The sequence below is a fragment of the Mixophyes fleayi genome, chromosome 8, assembly GCF_038048845.1.
Source record: "Mixophyes fleayi isolate aMixFle1 chromosome 8, aMixFle1.hap1, whole genome shotgun sequence".
Classification (NCBI taxonomy): Eukaryota; Metazoa; Chordata; class Amphibia; order Anura; family Limnodynastidae; genus Mixophyes; species Mixophyes fleayi.
In genome coordinates this window covers 21,701,669-21,729,578 of record NC_134409.1, presented here as the reverse complement: position 1 = coordinate 21,729,578, position 27,910 = coordinate 21,701,669, and the positions used below count along the sequence as shown (strand labels likewise).

General features: G+C 38.1%; 1 protein-coding gene across 6 annotated transcripts in view; it reads right to left on the bottom strand.

Annotated features, from left to right (window-relative positions):
- ELAVL4 (ELAV like RNA binding protein 4) overlaps positions 1 to 27,910 on the bottom strand; it is a 108,810-nt gene that overhangs the window by 36,384 nt on the left and 44,516 nt on the right. The window contains exon 1 of one of the 6 annotated variants that reach the window (XM_075182054.1): positions 23,763 to 24,184. The exons of 4 other annotated variants lie outside the window; for them this stretch is intronic. In XM_075182054.1, coding sequence (XP_075038155.1) covers positions 23,763 to 23,771 — 9 coding nt within the window. In that variant the 5' untranslated portion in view covers positions 23,772 to 24,184. Of the gene's footprint in view, positions 1 to 22,944; positions 23,135 to 23,762; positions 24,185 to 27,910 lie in introns of those variants that run through there. One more of the 6 variants, XM_075182053.1, reaches the window with a different exon arrangement.

Sequence of the window (27,910 nt, the reverse complement as noted above, 5' to 3'; positions counted from 1 at the left end):
TAAGTTATCATAACTTGTAATGTAGCTCCCTATAAAGCCAATATGGGGGTAAATATATCAAGCTGAGAGTTTATCGGTGGGTTTAAAAAACCAATCAGATTCTAGCTATCATTTATTTAGTGCATTCTACAAAATGATAGCTAGAATCTGATTGGTTGCTATAGGCAACATCTCCACTTTTCAAACCCGCTGGAAAACTGTCAGCTTGATACATTTACCCCATGGTGTTTGTTTCATTAAAAGTGTACAATAAATGCTGGTTTAAATTTTCTTTTCAAATTAGAAATTTGGAGCATTAAGCCTATAATAAGACAACGGATCTTGTTACTTTCTAAAATATATGTGTAAACCCCCCAATACACAGTTTAAGGCATCATACATTACCTAGTAATGAACCTTGTGCAAGAAAATGTATTCTGTCACCTTCATTAGGCCCTATATATTCGGGCGTTGTTTTAACTGATTTAATGCACATTCTCAAACAGTATTCAACGCCCAATTACACTGGTATCCTCCAAAAATAATGTAACAGAGCTGTAGACACACACTGACGAGTGTTAGCTTTGCGTCAATTTCAACGTTGCTTGCGAAACTGTTAAACGTGTGTTCAAAATACAGTGAACGCTGCAGGGAAGCTCTCCAATGCGTAAATTATCACGTGATGAGCGCTTTTCCAGGAGATGATAACACGCTTTCAACAGGAGTACTGAGGAAAGATTTTGTCTATCACACTTAACTAGCGTCCTTTTTAAATGCCCGGGAACACGAGCCCTAAGAGTGATTCTTTACAGAACTCAATTTACTATTCAACGGTGGATATCAGACAATACACTAAATTATAACTCCTTAGATTCCTCCAGATTCTATTTAAGGCAGTGGCTAATAATTGTTTCTTACAAGGGTACGTTGCCTTTACACAATAGAGGCAGATATTTTGTTGGCCGAACCAATAATCAGCCTCTCAGTTATATCTAAGGCTAATTGTTTTAAATACTAGAGTTTAAAGTCACAGGCTGTCAGAGCGGCATACCGGCCAATATCCCCAATTTACGAGGCCTGAAAGGCATGATCATGTGACCTTGCTTACTGAGGGCGTGGTTTGGGCATATCTGGTATGTCATTGGTTGGCTGCTCAAGGCCATGGTCAATTTTGAAGCTGGGGTAACGTTAGGCACACATAAATCTCAATGTGGCTCCGGCCCCATAGAGTTGTGCTCTGGCACTGCGCAGAATACTTATCTTTTTAAGGCTAAATGGCTAAGTGGTTAGCACTTCTGCCTTACAGCACTGGGGTCATGAGTTCAATTCCCTACCATGGCCTTATCTCTGTGGGGTTTGTATGTTCTCCCCGTGTTTGCGTTGGTTTCCTCCGGGTGCTCCGGTTTCCTCCCACACTCCAAAAACATACTGGTAGGTTAATTGGCTGCTATCAAAATTTACCCTAGTCTCTCTGTCTGGCTGTGTGTATGTTAGGGAATTTAGACTGTAAGCCCCAATGGGGCAGGGACTGATGTGAATGAGTTCTCTCTACAGCGCTGCGGAATCAGTGACGCTATATAAATAGATGATGATGATGATGATGACTTGTTGCCTATACAATGTGGAGGCTACTATTTTGTGAACTGAATCTATTAGTGAGGATTACACTTATTAATTCAACAGATGTTAAGCAGTAGTAATGTCACTAGTTCCGGGTAAATTAATATGCCACATTCTTCTACCCAAATGTCTCTCTCTGTTGTCTGTGAGCAATGGGTGTAAGAAAGGGGACTGTTTTTAATATGCTATAAATACTTAAAATAGAAAATGAGTATGCTAAAACATAACAGGCAATGTTAAGGCAAGGATACAAATTTCCATTGATCGCTTTCAAGAAAAAGAAAATCAGAAAAAAACCCAAAGTGAACACCTGGCAGCCGCAATGGAGATCAGCGAGTCGGAAGTTCATAGCCAGTTGCAGAACACACAATTACAGATTATGACAGCCTACATATTTGAAAAGCATATTAAAAAAAGGAAAATACAATTGTAGCAATTTGCTTGTAATAATATATTCAAAACCCTGTGGCTAATGTACCCAGCTTACAGAAGTTCATTTATTACCTGTCTAATTCAATGACAGCACCATATTCATAAGGTCAATTTTTATTTCTGTATTTCATTTCCAAAAATGTGCAAAATTGTTCCAATGCAAAGCAACCAGTGACCCAAATAAATGGAGTCATGTGATTCTTGAAACAGTGATCAAATGTTCCCACTTATTGCCACTAAAGAGACCAGGAAATAAATGTATCAAACCTAATAAAAAGAAACAATGGAAATGTTGCCCATAGCAACCAATCAGATTCTAGTTCTCATCTATCTAGTACATTCTAGAGAATGATAGCTAGAATCTGAATGGTTGCTATGGGTAACATCTACACTTATTCTTTTTAGAAAGTCTGATACATTTACCCCCTGGGGTGATAAGTGGAAGAATAGATTATTGAAGAGTGACAAGGTAGTAATATATTAACCATTGAGCAGATAGAATTGTCACAGGACCCCATGTAGAACCACCAACAGCTTCTGGGAGGCATAGAAGCCTTGCTGTCAATCACTGACATATATGTTTACAGGCAGATCCACAGAGAACCATTCTAGTCTGACACAAAAACATTTACTTAACATCATTAAAAGTTACTTGCTAAAAGTTTTATTGATTAAATCCAGAGTGGAACGTAAGGACAAGGGATACAAGAATAAAAGTGAAACCAACATTTGTTTCACTGTTTCAGGGAGTTAACAAGCAAACAATTCTGTGCTATATAAATTACTAAATAAAGTTTAGTGTACCTGAAAATTTTAGTCTGTCAATAAGCGCCTACACAACCTCCACAAAATGTAGCACTGTGAGACACCGATGTCCCAGAAGAATAAATATCATTAACTTAACAGTGCAGCAATACAAGTATCATTTAGTGGTTTAACCGGGATGATATAATTCATTCTTGATGCAAATAGTTATACATGATAATTATGCCATGGATAATGGAATTTCTACAATATCAAATGTGCCAATGATTTGTGTTTTAAATGGAAGCAGTGAAGAAAATTATATAGGAATTATGCTAGATAGCAAATATAGCATGGCTGTTCCGCCAGTGTGGAAATCGGTTTGATCTGTGGTAGATCTTAGATAGCTCTGTCATCTCCGCCTAAGCCACAATATGCATTAAACATTATACTTGTTTAAAGTGTGACATCAGACCCATACTTATGTGAATATGGTCGGACTGTTGCATGGTGATAAGGATGAAGTTGGGGGGGCGGGGGGATTAGGAAACTTCTATCAAAAGAAAGCCGTGTTCCGTATAGAATATAAACTTGAAAGGAAATGGAGAGAATATTATTTTTTATTATTTAGATAGTGCCCATCAAATTACGCAGCGTTGAATTAGCCTACCAGCTTGAACATAAAATATTGGAATATTTAACTCACCTATGTTCCCTTTGTGGTTCCTCTACAAAAATATCTGCTGTATTGAAAGGTGGTAACTTTGATGTGTCACATAGGTTCATGGTCATAGGTTGTGTTGGATATATTAGGCATACTTGCCAACTCTCTCGGAATGTTCGGGTGATTCCCGAAATTCGGGTAGGTCTCCCGGGCTCCCAGGAGAGCAGGCAAATATCCAGCATATGGCATCTTGCTCCTCAAAATGACACGATTCGCGGTGAATCGCGTCATTTTGGCCCCGCCCCCCGCATCAAAATCGGCAGTTTGTTGCAGGGGCGGAGCCAAAATGACGTGAATTGCCGCGCCCCGCCCCTCCCGCCCTCCAACCACCCCCCCCTGTCTGGGATCTCCCGGAATTAACTTACCAAAGGTTGGTAAGTATGATATTAGGCAAGTAGAATACATTTATGTAGCTGGGATCAAGTGTTTATGTGACCATGTTCTGGGACCCCAAAATATGTGTTTCCTATTAAAATGTAATACATATACCTATATAACCAACAATATGCCCCAGAGACTTTTGGGCCGCATTTGGTGTGCTATCTAACAGGTTACACATCTCTGCATTAGGCTACCAGCAAGTAAAAAGCTGTATTAGCTTTAGTTATAGCACCCCCTGTTGTTTACACAATGCAACTACGCCAGCAGCAGATACCAAAGGCCTGTTTGGTTGACTTTGCTCCCTGTTGTGTTTAAGCAGTCGTTTGACTCTTAGGGGTATATTTACTAAACTGAGGGTTTTCAGTCAAGTTCACATCATTTTTGGATCATAATATTTAAGGATAGTTAAATGATCAATATAACAGTTTAAACTGATATTCAGTATTATTTACAGTATATTGGGCATAGATGCCTCAGTCCTGTTCAAAATTATCTTGAAAGCGAAGTCTGGAAATTTGGAGTGTGGATATGTGAGAATATCAAGGATGCCTCTCCCACCACTTTTGCTAATGTGGGGGAGGAAGAGAAATTAATAATAACAAATACATTTCAGCCTGATCTTTTGTTCTTTGGATCGTTCAATTATTTATCTTGGGGAATTGGTCGATAATATTATAGTCCCATTTAAAAAAATCAATAAAGGATTTTAATACAATCCAGTTGTGCCTATATATATATATATATATATATATACACAAGTTAACCCGTGCATGATACTCATGCATTCTAGTCAAATCAAGCTACTTAAGGTGTTAAAAAGGTTCTTGTCATGCATTTGGGCCTAGCCCAGGCCTCCTCAGGGGAAGAGCGTTACTTCCCGACGTAAGCGCCCTTTTTTAACGTGGTTTTGTCCACATGTCACCACCTCATCATTCTTCTCCATCACCTCATCCTTCATTTTCATCGCCACATCTATCCAGATGTCTATCCAGACACAGGGATCTCTCTCAGCGGTCCTGAGTATCACACTCCTCTCACTCTGTCACCCCCGGCAACCACCAACCACTCCCCACTGTCAACCCCGGCAACCACCAACCACTCCCAATTGTCACTTCTCCTTCAAGAAATATATATATATATTTTTTAAATCTTTATAAACACTTTTAACAATTACCAAATTAAATTAACAAATTAAAAACATCTTAGTATACCAAATTTCAGCCCTTTCTGAATTTTTTTCCCCACACACACTAAGAATTTAGTAGGTCAGTGTATAACTCCGCCCAGCAGGTGGCGCTGCAGCTTGGTTTTATTTTTTACACACACAGACAGACTAACACACGCCACTAAGCATTTATATTATAGATAGTTTATATTGCAATATATTATATATATTTAGATAATAATTCCCATCACTCTCATTCCGAAGCTTAGATTAAACGTCAAATGTTAGTATAATGCACTTAAAAACAAGTCACTTATCTAAGTGTGTTAGGTCTTCACTGACAAAACACGCATTCAGAATGAGTCATGTGACACAAGTGGGTGAAGCCTAAAGGTGCCCACTCATACACATTGCAATTTTGACAACCAATTAAGCCATTTTAGCCATGCACACACAAAAGACCACAGAACCAACATCTGATGTTATTGTCAGGTATAGTATGCCAACTGTGCTAAAATGACTGTTTATTCAGCAAACAGAGTAAGTTTATGTCGACGAACGTAACTAAAATACGATGTGAAGAGGTTCACAGTCAATAATAGACAACAAGTTGTAATCTCTTAACTATTTTGCAACTTTTATTAGTAATGACAATCTTAGCAGACCTGCTCTCCCCGCAGTTATTAGTAGAACGTGGCATACTTATCAATGCAAGTTTATCACAAGTATAATCCACGACGACTAGCTATATTTGAGGCTATCTGGAACCCCTGGCTATCTTATTACCAGGCTGCTGTTTAAACTTTTCCTCCAAATGATTATTAAGTTTCTGCTCTTATATTCTACATGGACCCAATGTGTGATAGAACCGCTCTGGAGATCCGTTCTTCCCTTCCATTCCCTTACTAATGTTCCTTCCTATCCTCCCCATCCTTTTCTTACACACTGCTCCTCAGCTCTCTAGGGTCTAGTAGAGGTTTCATGATTCTGGATACTTGTAATTTCGATAACTTATGTGGATGCTCTTGTTTCGTTATGCAAAAATGTTTGGTTGACTTCGCCCCTTGTTGTGTTTAAGCAGTCGTTTGACTCTTAGGAGTATATTTACTAAACTGCGGGTTTAAAAAAGTGGAGATGTTGCCTATAGCAACCAATAAGATTGTAGTTATCATTTATTTAATACATTCTACAAAATGACAGCTAGAATCTGATTGGTTGCTATGGGCAACATCTCCACTTTTTCAAAGCCGCAGTTTAGTGAATATATACCTAAGTATTCTCCTCCTGTTGCCTTTAATCCTTTTTGATCCCCCCCTCCCACTTTCTCCCTTTCCCCTAGATCTCATCTTTCCTTTTATAGCTTATTTTTGTATCTGCAAACAACTTCAATAAATTATATTTCAAAAAAGAAAAGCATTCATAAATTCCAAATGAACATTGTCCTTGTGGGTATTTATCTTTTGGGATGGTAGAGTATACCTGGACGTCTACCATGCAATGACTTTTGAATACAGCAACCCTTAGACAACTTGGGTTGGCAGTGAAGAGTCAGACAAACAATGGGGAAGATTTTATTGGAACCTATACCGTCCAATCAGATTCTAGCTATTATTTCTCTAGTACATTTTAGAAAACAAAAGCAAATGTTGGCTCAGTTGCTAAGAGCTACAGCACAGTTGTCTTGTGCTCCAGTTCTCTTTAATGTCCTGCAGAAATATATTGTATATTTTCTGTAGAACAGCAGTAAGCATCCTATGGGTTTAGCAGCTGCTGCGAAATGTTGTGGAACTACAAGTCAGAGCATGAGGCTGGCAGGGTATGCTGGAACTTGCGAACTTACAGCAGCTACTGACACACAGGTTGGCTATGCACTTTGCATGGTATTATTATCTGCGTTCCCATGCGTGTGTGGTACAGCACGTGCATCTGCATTGTCATCGGAATCATGACAAGTAGATGAGTATTTCTAAGTGTCCAAGTGTCGCGTGTTTGGAAAACATCACCCCAACAGGATTCCAAAGATGTTAAATATTAGGGGAAAGATGGAAAACATGCTGTTAACATCCGATTCTGAGAACAGATTGCTATTCCTAGCAGCCTTGGAGAAGTCCAAAATATTATCTATGCAGAAGAAACTGTTCCCTGTACCTTGGTGCCAGGAAAAGAGATTGTGGTAAATTGCGCTCATGTAGTATTCATGAGCTCTGATTTAATATTATCTCTGCTCTTCATTAATGAAAACACGTCCTATAGCCTACAATAAGGAGAAATATATAGTATCAGGGCAAAAGTAAAACAGTCCCAGTCCCACTTTACAACACAGAGGAGCAATGGCTCAACGCATATATATATATATATATATATATATATATATATATATACACATAGTTATTGTTAACGTCAGGATAATAACGAGGAGACAGAACCTACTAAAGAGTGTCTACTGGGTTAATACGGAGAGACAGACAGATTTAATCTGCATTCCAGAACAGATAATGCTTGTGGTATATGATGGTACCCAATGTATAGAAACAAAGATAAATCCAGTTCCCTGAATATGGAAACTTTCAACTTATACTACAGTAATTCACCTCTTACACCCTCTTCCTACTGTAACCTGTAACTATTAGTACCTACAATTGTAAGATTTGATCAATCTCTGAACATTGACTTTTATAATTCAATATAAATATGAAGAGAAGATATTTATGAGCTAAAGTTGATTGATTAAATGAAGACTCTTTTCATTGGTGTTGATCGTTTGAACTGTAACCAATCCTATATAAATGAATCCAGTTAGAGTAAGTTTATACATAGCATTACTGCGCATTCAAATGAACATACCAAAGAAAGTTTTTAGTTGGGGGAATGGAAAAAAAAACAGGCAAGTGGAAGAAAACACAGCATGTTACAAACTGAAAAACACACTGCAACACACTCAAATAAAAAAGCACCAATTTGCATCTGTACAGAAACACATAATAAACAGATGAAGAACACACTGGCACTGGAATTCACTCCAGGAAAATGTAACCGATTTAAAAATAGTAAAAGAAATTGAAAAAGGTATGCGCAAAAACTAGGATAACGTATTTTGCTGTATTTATAAATAAAACTGCAAAACAGAAAGATCGGGAATTGATAGAATTAAAAAATATTTTTGTTTTTTATTTCTACATGTGGTCGGTATTTAGAACTTAGTGCATCATGAGATAAACTGTGTAATATTGTAAACTACTTGTTGTTTCCATGCTTCTTTTATGGGAGAGAAAAATAAACCATAGTAAGTACACCTTTAGCAGGTTAATCTGTGCTGCCCATCACTAGTTAGAGCAGCCAGCATCTGGGATTCTGCAATGTTCCAAAAGAAAGTTTGGTTTCCTTGAATCAATGTCTGAAAGTCATCTCTGCTGTGGCTACATTAAGGGAATAATAAAGCCATTTCTTTTATTTTTGGCATTCTGTTTTTAAATTTTAACTAATTAATAAGTAAATAAATAAAATGAGTCGAATGTTTTGGCATATAAAACTCTGAAAACACAATGGGGCAGATTTATCAAATCTCTTAAAAAGGAAAAGTGGATGTGTTGCCCGTAGCAACGAATTATATTCTAGCTATCACTTATCTAGTTTCAATGTGTACAACGTCCTTAAAAACGCAGAAGAATTTCAGAAATATATCTTTATCTCAAATGTTCTGAAATGTAAGATGCAATGAATAGACATTACACTGTGCCAAATATCATCAGTACTCTATTCTACATAATTGCTCAGAAAACTGAGAAATTGACATATTAGAAGATGCTGATCACATTTAAGACATGTTTGGACAAGTTAAGATATATACTTTATTAAGAGAATACCTCTGTATCTTCATGAAGAGGACAGTTTTCCTGGAAAATCCAAATGATTTTATATTTAAATATTGCTATATCCTCTGCTATTATCCCGTAATGAATAAAACACAATACAAAAACCTCACTTAAACAAAAAAACTAATTTATGGCAGATGCAATTGTTCCGTCCTCCTACAATTTACCTAACTATGGAAAACTGGCTTTGTTTTTCTTTTCAAAAGCAATTGTAACTCAGACAATGAACATAACACTGCGAAGATTCCGTCTCTTGGAAGAGACAGTGTGCACAGCTGACAAAACCACAATCTTAACTTCAGCTGATTTGTTATTTTTGTATTAGTGTTGCAGAGTGTTTAATTTGACACCATTATCGAACAGTAAAAATCCATGTGCGAAAAAAAGGACCAGTATAAAGACATCTTTGAAGGGCAAAACAAGTATGTTCATTAGGGCCACACATGTAAATGTTTAAACTAGAGGAGATCCAGCCGTTCTGTACCCAGACCAGCTCTTTCGGTGTCACTGTGGTCTGTTAAACAGGTTAGATGACTGGTCAGCACCTAGGCCAACAATAGGACCTGTTCTGGTGTCACTGTGATCTTTTAATGAGGTTAGAAGATGACTATTCAGCACCCAGGACAGCAGTCGGACCTCTTCCAGTGTCACTGGGTGGTGGTGGACTACTTGGTCTGTTAACGAGGTTAGAGCATGAGTATTCAGCACCCAGGTCAGCAGTCAGACTTCTTCCGGTGTCACTGGGGTCTGTTAATGAGGTTAGAACATGACTATTCAGCACCCAGGTCAGCAGTCAGACCTCTTCCAGTGTCACTAGGGTCTGTTAATGAGGTTAGAACATGACTATTCAGCACCCAGGTCAGCAGTCAGACTTCTTCCGGTGTCACTGGGGTCTGTTAATGAGGTTAGAACATGACTATTCAGCACCCAGGTCAGCAGTCAGACCTCTTCCAGTGTCACTAGGGTCTGTTAATGAGGTTAGAACATGACTATTCAGCACCCAGGTCAGCAGTCGGACCTGTTCCAGTGTCACTGGGGTCTGTTAATGAGGTTAGAACAGTGGTTGTCAAACTGTGTGCCTAGGCTCCCTGGGGTGCTTTGGAGATCTCACAGGGGTACCTCAGCCAGGGCCAGTGGTAAGCAAGGTGGTGGACTACTTGGTAATTATTTTGGCTTAGGGGTGCCTTGAAAAAAATTTGGAGACCCTAAGGGTGCCTTGAACTGAAAAAGTTTGGAATCCACTGGGTTAGAACATGACTATTCAGCACCCAGGTCAGCAGTCGGACCTCTTCCAGTATCACTGGGGTCTGTTAATGAGGTTAGAACATGACTATTCAGCACCCAGGTCAGCAGTCGGACCTCTTCCAGTGTCACTGGGGTCTGTTAATGAGGTTGTAAGATGACCATGAACGCATACCAATAACGTTAACCGTTATATAGTATATACTTACATATAATAAACAATGAAAGCAGCACTAGACAATAGAATAAGACAATAGAAGCCGTGCATAACAAAGTACAAATGCCACCCCATCATCCTTTTACTAATGTTTTTAATGCTAGTAAAAGCATGGAAATGCATATGGGAATGGAACCTATTGGTTTCAATGATCCCATACCCACTTCATACACCTGTGGTTGTGAACGGTGGTGGCGCGGCAGTCTGTGGACACTGCATGCTCCATTCACTCACATTATCTGCAGGTGTAAGCGCAAATTACACACCGCATGTCCACTATGTCTCTGGCATTGAATTAACACCATGGCTAACCATATGCATAAGCCCCTCTGCCCCTCTCTCAGTGGAAAGCTACTTTAAACTCATTCCCCTCAAATATACAACACGGGACTCTGTTTTATTTCAAGCTGTTCTTAATTACAACAGGAGTATATACAAATATCAAAGCAAGGACTCTCTGCAAAATTGTTATCTCACACATGGATGTGATCATTATTTACACCCTTCTAAGAACCTGAGTATCTATGTTGAGCTCAAAACAACAGGAGACATTACTAATTACTAATCTCGCTGATGGTAAGAAATATTGCAGTTTTAGCAAAACATGTGGTTCTCCCACAACATAATTGCCATCTACTTTGTACTTTGATGACCTCTAACATGGAACGTTCCAGATGTGAAGGTTGCACAATTTGTTTATTTTTTACAAATTGCTCAGCTCTGGCCTGTATCTATCTTATATATAAAATTCATTGGTCTGTTTGGTTGTTTGTTGGTCTGTCTGGTTATGCATTCAGACGCCCCTGCACCGATTGAAATGAAACCAACGCAAGATGGTCCAGTTGGATCCTGGACAGGTTTCAAGGGGATTGGGTTCCAGGTTGGACCTTCCATTGGTGTATGCTGGGCAGAACTTTGAACCAGGGAGCCTGTTCTGAGCCTGCATTTAGACACAACTGCACTGATTGGAATTAAACCAACGCAAGGTGGTCCAGTTGCATTCAGGCCAGGTTTTCAGGGGGTTAGGGACCTGGTCGGACCTCCCATTGGTGTATGCTGGGCAGAACTCTGAACAGGGGAACCTGTTCTGAGCCTGCAATCGGAGAACCCTACTCTGGTTTGGATGAAATCAAAGCAAGGTGGTCCAGTTGCATCCTGGACAGGTTTTAAAGGGGTTAGGGTCCTGGTAGGACCTCCCGTTGGTGTACACTGAGCAGAACTTTGACCCAGAGATCCTGTTCTGAACCTTCCACTGGATGGATTTGGATGGAATTTATTTTTAACAGGTTGGCAGTTACATCCAGCTCATTGATAACTTAACAACTTGAAGATTTAAACCCAGGCAACGCCAGGTACTTCAGCTAGTAAAACATAAAACTGCCCCAGAGGGAAATTGCCCCCACTGCCATCACTCCTACTACTCAGCACTATGTAGTAAAAATTAAACTTGTATGAACTAAAACACATATTTAAAAACGGCTCCTAATTTCCAGGGGTAGTGCTAGGTTTTAAAGTTATGTCCCTGAACATTTTTGTCCCTGCTAATGTCCCTATTTTTTAGTACTGACCAACTGCACAGTACATTTAATCTTTTCCTGCATGCTAGATGCATTTCTTACCTCTTGTTCTTACTCTTATTATCTTTATAAATTAATAATTATTGAAGGATAGTATTTATAATCCAATTGAGTAAACATGACATTATGAGGACTGAAATACCCCAAGGTCCCCCAAAACTGTGTCACACACTCGACCTGCTTAGATACACTGCCTCAACAACAAGGCGTCCCTAGAAATTACTTTAAAATGTCAACAGCTATGCAAATAATATGTTGCAAGTTTGATCATATATGCAGAAATCTCAAGTTTTTAGGTTTTTTTTAAAGCCCCATGCATAATCTTGCTAAACTACCCATTGATATTCTGCACAAGTTAAAAAAAAAAATGCAGAATTTAAAATGAATAAACCAGCAGGGAAGGATTCTTGGAAAAGTAAATAAAACATAGAAATATTAAGAACTCAGTGTTAATTAAACTCTCAGGGGGGTGACGCTTTAGCATAGTACAAATGCTTTATAATTCTATACCTGGCGGATATAAGAGAATATCAAGTTGACAAATAGCTTCCTGCTTGATAAACAAACACACAAACAAAGACAACTACACAGCAACCAATCAAATCCTCTCTTTCATCCATTCGGGGAAAGTCAGGTCAAGGAATTGTTATATACTCCCTTTATCCGCTCATAGTTTGCATTCATTAATTTGTTTCATGTTTCTATAGCGAAATCAGCAATTTGCTTTAGATGACTACTACAATTATTATGTATATGTAAATTCTGTCGACACAGCACAGCTGAATGGGAGGGGGAAGTAATGTTATCGGATACTATAGATTCTATAGAATATTATCCATGCGATGAGAAAATTGCATTAGTGAATATTCCCCCTACGGTGCGTGGTTATATCTTCATCACTTTTCTTAGCATCTGCTGTTTTTAATGAATACAAAAGAGGGCAGGGTAGGAGTTGGTGAGGCTAGGAACATACTGAGTGTTATTTATTTAGAGAAAAGGCGAAAAATCAGAGGACTCCGGTTTCCGTTCCACTCCAGCTTCGTCTTACTTTGCTGTGAATCTAGATAGCCTAATTAGTACTTAGTAAAGCGTCACATACTGTGAGAAGAGCCGCTGTCTTATACACAGCCATTCACGGCATAAAGAGATGTGTGCGGTGCTATTTTATATAGAGCCAGAAGATAATATAACACTTTAGAGGAAACAAGACAATGAAAAACTATTGGGGGTTCAAATAGGTATATTTCGGTAGAGTAAACTGTGTCGTTTCCAGATTTAATGGAGGAAAGCGATTTCTACCCAAAAAGTTTATATATATATATATATATATATATATATATAGGTTGAAGAGACAAGAATGTAAACAGCAACAAAAAAATAAATGTTGTTATAAAAGATTGACTAAAGGAACGCGGCTGGATATCTCAGAGATACAATGAAGTTCCAATACGACTTTTATACTGACGGACATGTGACAAAGTTATGGCTTTTGACTTCGCTCTCCACAAACCATGTGTCTTTGCTTCTCCTCCACAACTCTCCTTAAAGTAATAGCGTTGAAAGATTGATAAGACACCTTAGCGGAAAAATAATGATAAACATTTAAACTAGCCCATACTCTACTATCTGATCAATCAATTAGGCGATTCTCAACCAAACTGTCTCAGCATTGCTGCCTTGTGTTCCCCAATGTGATCTGCGCTATCAAATTGTGATTGGATTTGACACGGCAGGTTCTGGCTAACCTCTGACTATGTTGCCGTGTGTTAGGTCATTGGCCATTGCCAGTCCCTTGCAATGTGGTCATTTGCCCTGAACATGAAATCAATGGATCAGTGTAATATAGATCTCCTTATGTGGCCACATTGACTACAAATCTGGCATGATTACCAGCCACATTAGCCCATGCCCCACTTGTAGGCCTTATTTACACATCCCAAAGTCCTGTTGTTATTTTTTTTATTGCAGAATATAAATGAGCACAAAAATGTAGCATGGTCCAAAAATGGTTTCGCTGGTTTGGTGGTCCCTTTGAACAATGGATTATTGGTTAATCTTAAATCCTTTGTTTAGCTTTCGTGTAGATTAAGTGAAACAGAGTCAAGATTTTCAACATTGTTCTTCAATCATTCAGTTGTGTTCTCTGCAAGTCTTTACCTTCTGCTTGGGAGACAATTAAAAAAAACACATTTAAATTTCAGGATTGGCCAAACAACCAGATTGGATATATAGAAGCTTTGTTTAGCGTATCTTTTTCTTTTTTTACCCGTGGTGCATTTCCTAGGGCGGTGGTATTTATTATTATTGTGTTATAAGCTTTTTGTTGCAAAGGTGGCAACTCTCTGTTGTTACTCTTAGTGTGTCTATATTGCCCATGTATTCATATATGTGTACATATGCACACTGGGGAATATGGAAATAAGAGTATATTTCTACCTTATGGTTCTTAGTTGGCACATAAAGCCATACATACAGTGTATGTGGACTACTTTACAGTTCAGAAGAGGTAGAAGTTAGGAGAGTGTTTTCAGAAATGTATGTATTTCATGTGCCAAACTTGTGTATTATGCGCATGAGCTCAGAAGTAAACGGTTCAGTGGTTGCTGTTCATAATCTATTCTAGTGGTCAGCGTGGTTATTCAAAACTACATACACCACAATACATAAACAGTATGACTATGATGTATGTCAAATAACCTTTATAAATAATATTTAGTGAGCAGAAAGCTGCCATGTCATTCAATGGTCCCAAATCCCTTCCTGCTGGTATTCATGATTGGGGCAGCACGGTGGCTCAGTGGTTAGTACTTCCGCCTCACAGCACTGAGGTCATGAGTTTGATTCCTGACCATGGCCTTATCTGTGTAGAGTTTGTATGTTCTCCCCGTGTTTGCGTGGGTTTCCTCCCACACTCCAAAAATATACTCTCTATGTTAGGGAATTTAGATTGTAAGCTCCAATGGGACATGGACTGATGTGAGTTCTCTGTATAGCGCTGCAGAATTAATGGAGCTATATAAATAGCTGATGATGAGGATTGTGTGAGTGCAAAATGTGTAGTCTAAGGAATCGTTGTGATCAGGCTTTATTTTTTCTATTTAAAATTGTCAGCTATCTTTGCAGAGTGTTTTATGTGAACATGGACCTGAGCCAGCCTATGTCACATCTTAGCCTCTTGTCCTCTATATCACAAGTGTTTTCTCCCACCAACAAGCTATCAATCAACCTGACCCGCATACAGTCCACACTTGGGGTTGATTTATTAACGTGCATAAGTGTGATGTAACCCAAAGCAGCCAATCAGACATTTGCTTTCATTGTCTTATCTGCGCTAAAAAATAAGTCAAAAAGTAGCACTTGGCTGCTATGACCTACCCTACATTAGTGTACATAGCTCCATTTTATTTAAAAACACTTGTGACTTTTTTAGCTCAGTTTCTCTCTATGGAGGAAGCAAGTTCTCACGATGGAGACACCTCCTTACAATGTCTCATAACATTTCTATAGAAAATGAAATCACTGCAGAAAATAAATGTACACGTCAAATTACATTGGCTTTACTAGATAGCCGTAAACACCAAAAACTATGTACAAAAGGAATGTGTCAAAAGAAATGCACAACAGACGTAAAGGGAAAAGGTGCATTCAGAAAAAGCTGCAGGTGCTGGTCTCCCCTGGCAGTGAAAGAGTTAACGTCTCTTGCAGAATCGGGTATGCAGAGCAGCATTTTGTTAGCTAGCTCTGCATTTTATACTGTGCTGCCGTCTCATCTTAGCAAATATGCGTGCACATCCATTTAACTGACCTTATTACCTCCACCCCATCAGCGCACACATTCACACTCCACGTCTCCATCCAATTTAATGAAAGATTCTATGTGCTTCTAAACACTTCCTTAGCCTGTCAAAATCACCTGATCCTCTGGGGAATAGTGAAGGATGGGGGAGTAGGGCAGAATAACTCCAGGCTGACAGTTCTTTAAGTCTTTCAAACAAGTCTGGGTGGAAAATATGTTGGGCCAAAGCATGTTAAACCTTCGTCACCACCCATAGTTTCCTACAGGTCATTGGAATGGAATTTCTAGGGAAAATTTGGTAATGGACACATGCATTTTTCAGAGCCTGATTAAGATCCCATGAGGCCCTAAGATACTGAGTTGGGCCCCCCTTCACTTTGTAAAAAAAAAAAAAACACACACATAAAACCAGGTTAGGGTAACCCATGCCCTGCATTGCCCACTAGGCCTCTGGCGTGAGCCTAGGTTGCCTAATGGATGATCCAACTCTGTCAACCATGAGGCACTTTGTGGATAAATAGGGTACTACCCTCTCCGACATGACCTGATTATGGTATATTATATATCACAATAATGTACTTTAATTTACATATGAACTAAATATATTCACTCTTCCTCTCCAATAAAGATTATGTGGCATTAATACTGAAAATTTAATCCGTAATACAGAACAAAATAAATGTTACTCTGTCGTTGGTCAATTTAAAAGACTGGAGACACTGTCAGGATAAATCTTAAAAACCTGTATGGTTCCTGGGACTTAGAGACCGATGCCAGCTCAGCCTCACCATAGAGCTATGTTACAGACAAATAATGTAAACACTTTCTCTTTCAATATGACTGGACCCCAAAACATGGACTCCTCTTACTGTGAGCGAAATATCATTATTATGTAACCTGTACAAAAAATATCCTATTTTTAGTAATTTGTCTCTGTAAATGTTGGTTCCTGCAAAGTTCCTGTTTTTCTAAAGTGGCCAACTACATCTCTATGATGTATATAATTCTCATCCATCGTTATTATCCAGTATGACATAGAAATTAATATTTGATTATACATGCATAGATTCACCTGACCAGTGTCCTTGTAAATAGCAGCTAACAATGTACAGTATAGTTCAGAGACAGTCAGCCAACAGATGGATGGGGGGCGTCAATACGTTCTACAAATTATTTGTGTCAGCTGATACTACTGCATAGCTTATGACCTTGCTGTGTATTCTACAAAATCAATAAGAAATTATTAGAAATTAAGACCTGGAATGGGAATTGGATTGCTTAAGAAAAGGGGTGACGCCCAAAAGGACCTGCATGCTGTTGCGTTTTGCTAAACAAAACCACTTAAAATACAGGTTATCAGTCCAGTTGCAAAAACAGATCTAACTGAGAGTGATTGGTTACCTAGAGAAATATGCTCAAAGTGTGATATCCTTGCTTTTTTCCAATACATTTTGTATAATCTCCAGATTACTGTTAAAAAAGGCAGGTAGCCAAAACTAGACAAAATGAAGCTCTGTTTACTAAAGCTACATTGGTTCTTATACCGCCACACAAAGTGCTGTTTGGATGCCACATGCCAACAGGTGTGATCACCATGCCACATAAATTATAATTAGCTTTTGTTTTGGTCAGTCACATTGCACAGACCTCATTGCACTTTTCAAATTATATTTGAACTTTTTTATTGTGCTCTGTACTACACCTGATCTATTATTCACCTGTGATATGGTTTGGCGCCCCCTTTACAACTTGTCTATAACTGTGCCTCTGTTGTCATATGTCTCTTGTGTCTTAGAAGATGTATGAAAAATAATTTTGCTTCTGTTGGGTACGTCAACACAATGCCAGTATTAGCTCCACTAGGCCGTACCAGAATGTATATACAAAATACGACAGAAGTTGCGTCCTATTCATTCCTTTATGTGCCAGTTCTGTCCGTTTTCTGGGTGGCTGTTGTCAAACGTGCACCATTTATGTTAGAGCTTATCCAGACTCAGAAGTGATTATGGATATTTTTTAGAGCATTTTATAGTTGGAAATGTACAGGGCTTTTTTAAAAAAAATTCCCATCTTATAATCAGCGCCTAAAACGCTCCGTGCGTCAGAGTCTGCTCAAATATCATGTGTTTCAATTTCAGAACGTTTTTATTAAGCACCTTGGCTGCTTGTCCAAAGCACAGCTTTCAGTGTTTTTAAAAAAAAACATTTGAGCGGTTAAAGTGTGAGACATCCTTTCCATTTTGCTTATAGAAATTAATGTTTCCAATGTGTAGCGATAACACACGCAGTTTAAATGTGGAGGGAAAAGCGCCTGTGTTTCACCACCCTTACGATGCAGTAAAAGTGTCAGAGCTCTGGGTCAGAGGTCACTGCAAAAGTACACATTTAGAGGTCCCTGGAAATCAATGTAATGGGAAACAATTGACTATGCAATACATACATTGTTATCCTACTGAAAAAAAAACTAAGACTGGAAGAATTGCTGAAACCAAAGCTGGATCAAACTGAACAGGATTCTGACACGATGACTGTAAGAATGTCTAATTTATTCAATAATGTGTATATTTGAACCAGTTTGTTGTCATAAGGGCTTTGGGGCATGAATGTAAGAAATACGTAATGCATCATTCAGTCTCTGATTTATTAGGTGTTGCATGTTTTTATCTTATAGGACATCTATATATTACCAGCAAGAGCATCCTTCTGGGATGGAGGGGGGTGGATGGACCAATGGAAGACCAGATATTGAGTTCTGTTGAGCACTCAGTTACACTATCAATACATCCTTAGTGTAAGACAACATCACGCTTGGAATATATGTATACAATGTTTGATGTACATAAGTGCACAAAAAACACACATGTGTGTGTGCGTGTGTGTGTGCACATGTAATGTGTATTTACATGTATGTGTATTTATTTAAATATGTGAATATAATTGCAATAATAAAGTAATACAATACTACGAAACTTATTCCTGGTCGCCCATGCAGCAACCATTTTGCCCTTGCAGAGCTTGTCTCATTGTGATAAATATTTCTGTAATTATGAAACTAGTGGCGTAAACCTATTTATGTAATCTAGTTGCATAGAACTGTCCCGTTTATCAACACTTATTCCTACTTATGTTTTTCCCCGCTTTTTTAATTCATGTGAAACAACGTATTTATTGTGACAAACATGGGAGCGATGGTACCGTCACTGGTCTATTGAGCATATCTGCTTCATGTCCTGGCTTTTGAGAGTTCCAAAGAATCATTTCAACCAGCAGATGAACATCCCATAGTGAAAAAAAAAAGATTAGATTTAGTTAATCGTTTAACCTTCATGTGCTTTCACCTTTGTGGGTAATTAGTCTCGAACACATTTGAGAACACAATAACAGAGGGAGGAGGAGATTTGGGATTGGTTCCCCCTTCCATCTAATAGGCAACTTGGAATTAGAACATGCTTTTATAATGGTACCCGGCGCAACACAATCTTTGCCTAACCCTAAACAACCCTAATGACATTGAAAAAATACTGCATTGCAGTGCTCATTGTACACGTCTGTATACTCAACTGTCCCATGGACAAATAATTGTGCGAGGGGTAGATTACACAGCAAGTGTACAAGTCTGGTATCATTATAGCTCACTGGGGAATATTTCTCTTTCTTTATTTCACAGGCACATTCATAACACTATAAGCCAAACAAGGCTACACACACAGGGGGAAAGGACACCTAGTCAACTCAACAGTCCACGAACCAGATCATGGACAACCGGTTGGGGTGTTCAGTGCAGGACATGTAAAGATTACAGCACTGATGCTCCATGCATTTGGCAAACAAAGAGGTAAAGGAGGAAAAGGAGGGGGTGATCCATGCAAATCAGTGGCTGCTGAGATACACTGATCTTTTCAGAACAAAGAGAATGAAAGAAATTGGATTTTAAATTCACAAAAGAGGACAGATCCTATCACTGCATACTGAATATCTGTATCTAAGGCTCGGGGCTCCATAGGAATAGTTATGGCTCACCTGGGCCTTTATTGCAATGACCTACTTGCCGGACAGTTATCATTTTTGAAACAAGCATTATATTAGCTATATAAAAACATTGCTTTATAACCATGTCCACAGGAAAGCCAGTGATACAATCAACACTTCACAGTAACTTGTAAAGGTGTTCGTGGAAACTGTGAGTATATCACAATATATAACAATTCACAGTAACTAGAGAACTCGGCGATAATGTCAAATATATTATGTCCTGGGGTTCTTTGCAACAATGTATCACAGTGTCCAATCAACAGAGGAAACAAGTCTTAAATCTGTATGGAGGATACTGTGCATGCCGAAATAACGGTACGTTTCACAACTGCTAGAACAAGGCATTGTTAATGCTTGTATGGTATTGTATATCACACACAGTATTCAATCGCACACGTATGGCGTTCATGGATGGCGGTATGTATGCCTGTTTTGTTTTCCAGCTTTTCAACTATTCTCCAGGTCTCTAATAGTAAATCCAATGATCAGACCCCTTACTGAGCCTGTGATTGAGTGTCCTTTACACAAACCGGTCACAAAAAAAACCAAGGCTCAAATCAGGCAAGCAATTTCCACACAATTTCCAATCTCATTTTCAAAGTCTTAAAGAACATCCAGCAATCTTCTCAAAGTAGCAGGTTTTTCCTATTACAAAACAGTGATGTTTCTATCCCTCAGCATTGCAAAGTATTAAAAAAAGGGTTTATTTCATAGACTTATGTGTTCCAAAGAGAAGGTAGATGGAAACGAAGAATGTTTCCATTATCTTGTCCCTTTCCCAGGAAGCTTTGGGCAAAGGGCTTTGCAAAAAGCAAACAGGAAGTGTTGGTTCAGGCATAGCCTGAATAGTAAGTTAATCAGAGCATCGTTAAGTTTTCCACCTTAAAACTTCAAGTGGAGATAGCATAATGCTCAAATATCAGCATGAAATATTCCTAAACAGCCCTGTAACAAATTAGTTGAACACAGGAATTGCTATTGGCTTTGTTTTGAACAATTGCTCTATTTTACTCCTATATGTCAGATAAAATTGCCATAACGTATCACACACATACACATGTGTGTATATATATATATATATATATATATATATATATATATACATACAAGAATATATCATACACATAACACACACAAACACACGTACATGCGCACCCATGTTTGTATACAGTAGCTGCAAAAGAATGAAATATAGCTATTTATTTATTATAACCAGCTGCATTACCAACACATAATATACTATATCTTCCATAGCAGTATACAGCTAGTAAACAAGGCATAAATTGAGGCGTTGTGTGCGCTTGAGTGAAACACGTTTTGATTACAGGGTTTAAATGTCCCCTATGCTGATGCCTGAATATATTTTTCCAGTTAACAAAAGCACAGACATAGAACAATCTAATCACATTTTTCTAACTTTCAACTGATATTTCACAGCACACAGCGAACAAAGACTCTACGGCAGATCAACATTCACTGTGATCTAAGACACATGACAGTATGTCTATCCTTATATTGTATAAACTAAAATGGTAGTAGAATATAGTAGGTGTTACAATCTTTATTTCTAAATGTAGGTTGTATTGCTATACCCAACGCAGAGAATCTAAAACAGTTTAGACAAAATGACACTGAGAATTTTTCCCCTCACTCTGTGTGGACAGTCATAGACCCCTAGCTGCACATAAATTAAAGTGTAGCAAAAATGGGAAACTAAGCCAAATTAAATGTCCCTTTAAGATGATAAAAAGGAATGGTACAGCAGGGCTTGTGGAACATTCTGTTCTCTTTAAACCCAACTGGGAGATTGTTCCATCCCAAATTACTGATGTTGATGATGCAGCCCATGTTAAATAACTTCCATTCTGCATTTAATTTTTTTTGTTTTGTACATTTATATTCAATCCATGAATGGTACCAACCATCAGTGATCAAGAAAGTAGCTTTCAATGAAAGAAAGAAAAGAAAAACAATAGTATGCTTTCAGCCATAAGAGTAAATATAACAAAACTCACTATATTTTCTATTTTCATTGTTGTTTTTTTTTGTTTTGTTTTTTATTCTCTTGTTTAGTAAGCATAAAAAGAGATACAGCCTTCTTAGTGAGCGGCACAAGCTTAAAATAGTGTTTAGTAATTCACTGTACACCTGTGCCAGAGATGTAATTAGCACCTATATGAGCAGAATAATTAAAGTTGTGACTGCTATAAAGAAGAGCAGATAATAGAGGTAACCCCAGTCTTTTTTTTTTTTTTTTCACATCGCTTGCTATATTCCCAAATGATTGCCACCTGCTCCCCTATCTCGGCTCCATCCCTAGTCGTTTCCCCGGCAACCTTTCTCTGGCTTCCCCTCGGAGCGATAGCTTTCACTTACAACGCTCCATCTAATTTTGTTTGTTTTACACCCATCAAAACAAGCAGACAAAGACAATCCCTTAAGAATGAACGGGTTGGGTGGGGGATACAGAAGCCTCAATTTGCATGAACTGGAAAGTATCTTTATTTTTTTTTGTTTTGCAAGGTCCAAGTCTACAACAGGTTTGAGGGGGCTTTATATTAAATTGGAGGTACATTATGCCCCGTCTCCCTGCAGTGTTTAATGAAATGCCATGCAGGTCACGACAGCAAAGATTCAAGTGTGGCACTTTACACCCATTGTGAGAAGACCACACAAAAGGAGCGACAAGGTCTGTGTTTTTGGGGGAAATGAAAGAAAGGACAGCTGTACTTAATTAACATATGTTCATTCTGCGGCAAATGCAATTTTTGGGGGGTGGGGGGGGTGTTCTTTTCTCTCTTTTTTTTCCGCTATAAGGCAAAAAAAGCTTCCAGCAGCAATGTAAAGGGGGATAAAGCAGAAAGGCAGTGACAAGAGCCAAAGACTCATGTAATTCAAATGAAGATTACACAGCATCAAGTAATTCTGTGATAGATGTACATTGACATTATCGTTGTCAAGGTACCCTCCTAGATTGGATGCAACTGAAGGCAGCACAGAGGCGTTCGACAAGCTAGTACGGTACATGGATTTATTATTGCAAATGAAAGCAAGGGAGAGCAAAACGGCTGTAAATGAAAATAATTGCTTACAGTCAGAAATGAAAAGATTGCAGAAAAAAAAAAAAAATAAGGAGAGAGACAATTTTCTATAATCCACTTACCATCTTCAAGCCATTCCACTCCATCTGTGACTATTGAGATGGAGTCTTCTAGCTTGTCACAGTGTCAAAACCAAAAAGAGCGTTATGTAAAAGCTGACATTCCTTCTTACAGTACTGCTGGCAAGAGATGCTACGAAGGACACACACTCACACACACTCACACACACTCTCACACACACACACACACACACACACACACATACACACACATACAGAGTGCTCGCTGAGCCACACGCCTGCCTCCTCCTCCTTTATGAGGTCACGGCAGGGAACTCTGATATATAATATGCAGCATTTACCAAGCCCCTATACATTACTCTTATCTAAGGTGACCATACTGAACACTAAGACCAACCAAAATTAGCATAAGGATGAGAACATTTTTTTTTTTTTGAAATGCACTGGGTTTTTTTTTAAAAAACATTTTTCCAGATTCCAAGTCTTTGTGCACAAGCACAATGGCAGAAAGGAGACCTTACAGTATCACAGGTTAGATGCAGACGAATAGAACGGAAGGCTATAATACCCAGTATGTGGGGTGCATTTTTTTTTTTTTTAAAAAAGGTTGTATGGATTGTGCTAGCGTGCAACACAGAAATGACCTTGAAAACAATATGCATTTGTAATACAACATATCTGCACGTGACAAATCACTTTAGAAACAAAAAAAAAAGGAAAAAAATAAAATAAAATAATAATCAGCCAATCAATACTATCACTAAAGCAACGGAACAACGATATCCATACCAACAAGAGATGCAGACACAACAGATTTACGAACTGAATGGAACTTGAAGACATAAAAATGTGATACCTACCATCACCATTCTTAAGGGTTAATATTGTCTCGCTGTGTGCTCCGACTTTTCTCCTTGTTACAGTTATTTTCGAAAACGCTTTATATATATATATATATATATATATATATATATATATATATTATTTTTTTTGCAAAAAGTTTTTGTTTATTATTTTGTGATGCCTTTTTCCAATCCAGGGACCGCCAGGAAAAAAAAAAAATAATAATCCCCACAAATTTGTAAAAATAAAATAAATAAATAAATAGTACAAAAATATGTATATCTCTATATGTGTATATATATAACAATCTGAATAAATAAAAATAAATAAAATGGTAAATAAAAAATAAGGAAAGAAAAAAAAAAAGAAAAGAAAAAAACAGAGAGAGAGAGAGACTGTGCTGATGCCTCTCGAAAGTAGGGTGTAGATATGAAAATTGGATAGAGCCTTGCTTGAAAATTGGCTAGATGCATTTATGGGACTATCTGTCAGATAAAGGCTGTATCTGATTGGCTAACTGGGCTGGAGTAGGTGGGGCTATGCAAGGTGCTATTGAAATTGGCTTCTAACAGACTAGGGAGCTTAACTCTTTGTCTGCAGCATTGGATTTTGCTACGATTTCCTTTGACATATGTTGCTGCAGAAGCCTGGGGGGGTTAAAGACTTGGTGACGGTCACTGAAATGTGCTTTGTATTTTGTCATTAATGACCAGCTGGGCACTTTTGGCTGAACAATACCAGTTCACAGGTCATTCGCAAGATGCAAACTGTACTAATCCAAAATATTGATTTTAACATTACACTCTAAGTTGATTCAAAGGGGCAAACACAACCAAAGCAATACTGGTATAGAGTAGAGTGTTTTAGTACCATTTGCTGATTTCATTATATACTAAGTATAATACACAAATGTATGTGGTCTGCATCAAAACTCTATACAGATGACCAAGACTAGGAAGTATATTTTGTATGTTGCTTTTTGTCATTAAACTTTTTTGTTTTTTTCTTCTTCTTTTTTTGCCAGATATTAACATTGAGAATCAAGGCTTATTTTTCTAAACCCGAGGACTATGATCAGTGTGGTAACTTGCGTCAACCAATGGAAAGGCTTTGTGACACCGAAAAATGATTGATTGCTTCGCTTAACGAAAGGTTCTGTATCAGCCTATATGAATAAGTGTTCCTAGATGGCAGTGGTCTCCCATTGCCATCCAAAAATGGAACCGACTTGGAAGGATATTGTTCTCATGACCTTCAAGTTCATCTCTTGCTGGTCAGAAAATGTGTTAATTGAATATTAGCGTCTACATTAAACATAACTGCCAGTCCCAAGGTGCACAAGTTGTCCAACTTGTTTCCCTCCTATATGCACATGCTAAGGTTTATAGAGGAAAAATCATATCGTCATCATCATCATTTATTTATATAGCGCATATCAGTTTTATTTGCACACATGCGAATGTGATTTTACAATTATCAGACAAATTGTCTGCATATTCAGTTGAAAAAAATAAAAGTTAAATATGCGACACACCGCCTTTTAAAGACACATAGGTAAAATGTGGCACCTAAGATACCTAAACACTAACAACTGCCTAAGGTGTCTAGTTTGTGTTCTTTCTGTCTTCTGCCCTAGGATGCAAATGGTAAAACATTCTTTAGAAGACCAATTCCTATGGCTTCTGCGCAGTTACATTCTACGTTATTACTCGTGTACATATTTATAGCTATATGTATTCATCTGTTGTATCTGCTGCGAACCAATGACAGATACACAGCTATAGTTGTGTTATGAGCGTCCTCTGGACTCTGTTATTTCATTTATCAAGGAACACTCTCTCATCCAGTGATGTTGTGGGTGTGGCCTGTTTGTTGCATACATATGGATGGACCAACCATTCATTCAGCCAAGCCCAATAAGTATATTTTGCTTTAGGCAAACACCACATAAATTGTAATCTAGAATTGAATTGATGAGTGTTCATGTTGGGATGTGCTAATAGCTGGATTTCCTGTAAGCCACACACTATGTAGTCAGCCATATAGCCATCTCTGTCCGAGCAATGCACTCTGCAGGGTTATCAGAAGAGTGATTAGCCCGAGTACATAATGATTTCTGTATCAGTCCTCTGTTTACACTTTTGCTTCCAGCATATGCAACTTACAAAAAAACAATGGGCGCTGCCCACCTTGTTTACAGCGAGCAACTTGGGCAGTTCTTCCACATTAGCGATGTGCAGATCGATAACAAATTGCTTACCATAGGAAGAATTAGAACATTCTGCGGTTGGCTTAATTCTTTTGTTTTCTGATACATTTATATTTAATATTTTCCCTAGGGGATCCAAGATATGAGATTTTTCCATAATGTACAGGAAGCGTTTTAAGGGATACTTGTCCCTATTGATTAATGTAAACACACAGAGTAGTCATTACTGAAGCAGAAATGCTGAGAGTACAAAATGTTTCAACTGAACCAATCAGTGAGTCAGATGTGATAGAAAGATACATTTAGTGCAGTGCGATGATTTGAGTACACAGTTATGTCTTATATTCTGGGAGTAAAGTAACATAGGAGGAGGGGTATAGGGGTAAAATTCTTATGCCTCAGCTGTCACGGAAGGAAAGAAAAAAACCCTCTCTAAGGGTCACATATGAGATTTTGCTCTGATTTTTCCACAATCCTAACGATAGCAAGTTTCTTTAATCACACTAGTGTTCTCGGTCAGCCCATCTACTGAAGGCTTGTGTTACTGTGAAACCTCTTGAGATGTTGGCATTCTGGCCTCTATTTTGTATTTCTTTTTTGCTTTCCACATCATGTCAGAATGAATTAGAACATTGATTGACAGCTCGTCTTCTGTAGCTGAAATATCTGAAAATAACTGCATTGGTCTGTGCGTTGGACTAGTAACTTTCTATATTGTTAAAATTTCATAGGCTGTGGGGAACTCTGTAACACTCACCAACAAATTATTATAGTTGAATACATATAATATCCTGTCGAGACATATATTCATTTTGTCGCTTACATTTTGTAGATTATGCGCCATTGGCCACACTATAAAAATATTCCTAGGCCTGACAGAGTCTCCCTTCAATAGATAAATGACAATCTAACTGGTCTTACATCAAACATTGAAGGGTATGGTGGTATCACCTGAGGATGAAGACACAATGTCTCATCGACTAACATTGCATTTAGGGGCAGAATTTGCACTGAACCACACCAACCAATCAGACACTTGCTTTTACAGTTTATCTTACGCCATGGCAAATAAAAGCTAATTGCTGATTGGTTGCTGTCTCCCCTATTTGTAGTTTTTAAAAATTAAAGTTTCTCCCTGGTTATGTGTTTTTGTTTGTTTTTAACTACATGAACCCTAGAGAACCTCTTCTCCTGTTGTGAATGTTGGGTGCAATTCTCAGTATCTGTCTATATGCTGTAAGTCAAGTGCAATTCTCAGCATTTGTCTTTATTTTGCATGTTGTATAAATTGTGATTTATCAGTGCTTGGTATTTAAAATACATTTGGATATTATATAATCGCCACTCGTGGTCATGCAATACAAGAGGTGTATATTTACTTAGAGTGCACCATTATTTGTATAAACCGCCCCTATCCATAGTAAAGTATCCCTAGTAATTGTGTTAATGTGTTTCCAATTATGTATTTATCAAATTTTTCACACAACTGTTTGAAATAGTAATGCATCTTGCTGCTGTTTTATGTTGATATTTAAGGCATCCCTAAGTGGCACTATTGCCTTAAGCTATAGGATTCAAGTCCTTGAATGCTGTCAGAGGGGGCGCTATAGGTCCATTCTCAAAGTTAACAGTTAACCCTAAAATGCCTGATAAGCTTATGAAAAAGGTACTACGTACTATAATTAGCACAAAATGTGCCCCTTCCTGGTTCTGGCAAAAGGCAACATTTACCAATATTTCTAATGACCCCTTATATTATGCTAATATACAGATGAAGCCAATGTTATCCCAAACATAAATTATTTTGTCTTGAGCTTAACAGTTGTAGGCAATAATAATATCCAGAATGGTATTTATTTCATCCTAGATCATCATACTCTAATTTTACTTATGAAATCAGATTAGTAAATGGTTTCAGAGTTAGTATTGGGGATTTGCCTGTAATGTCACTTTGGG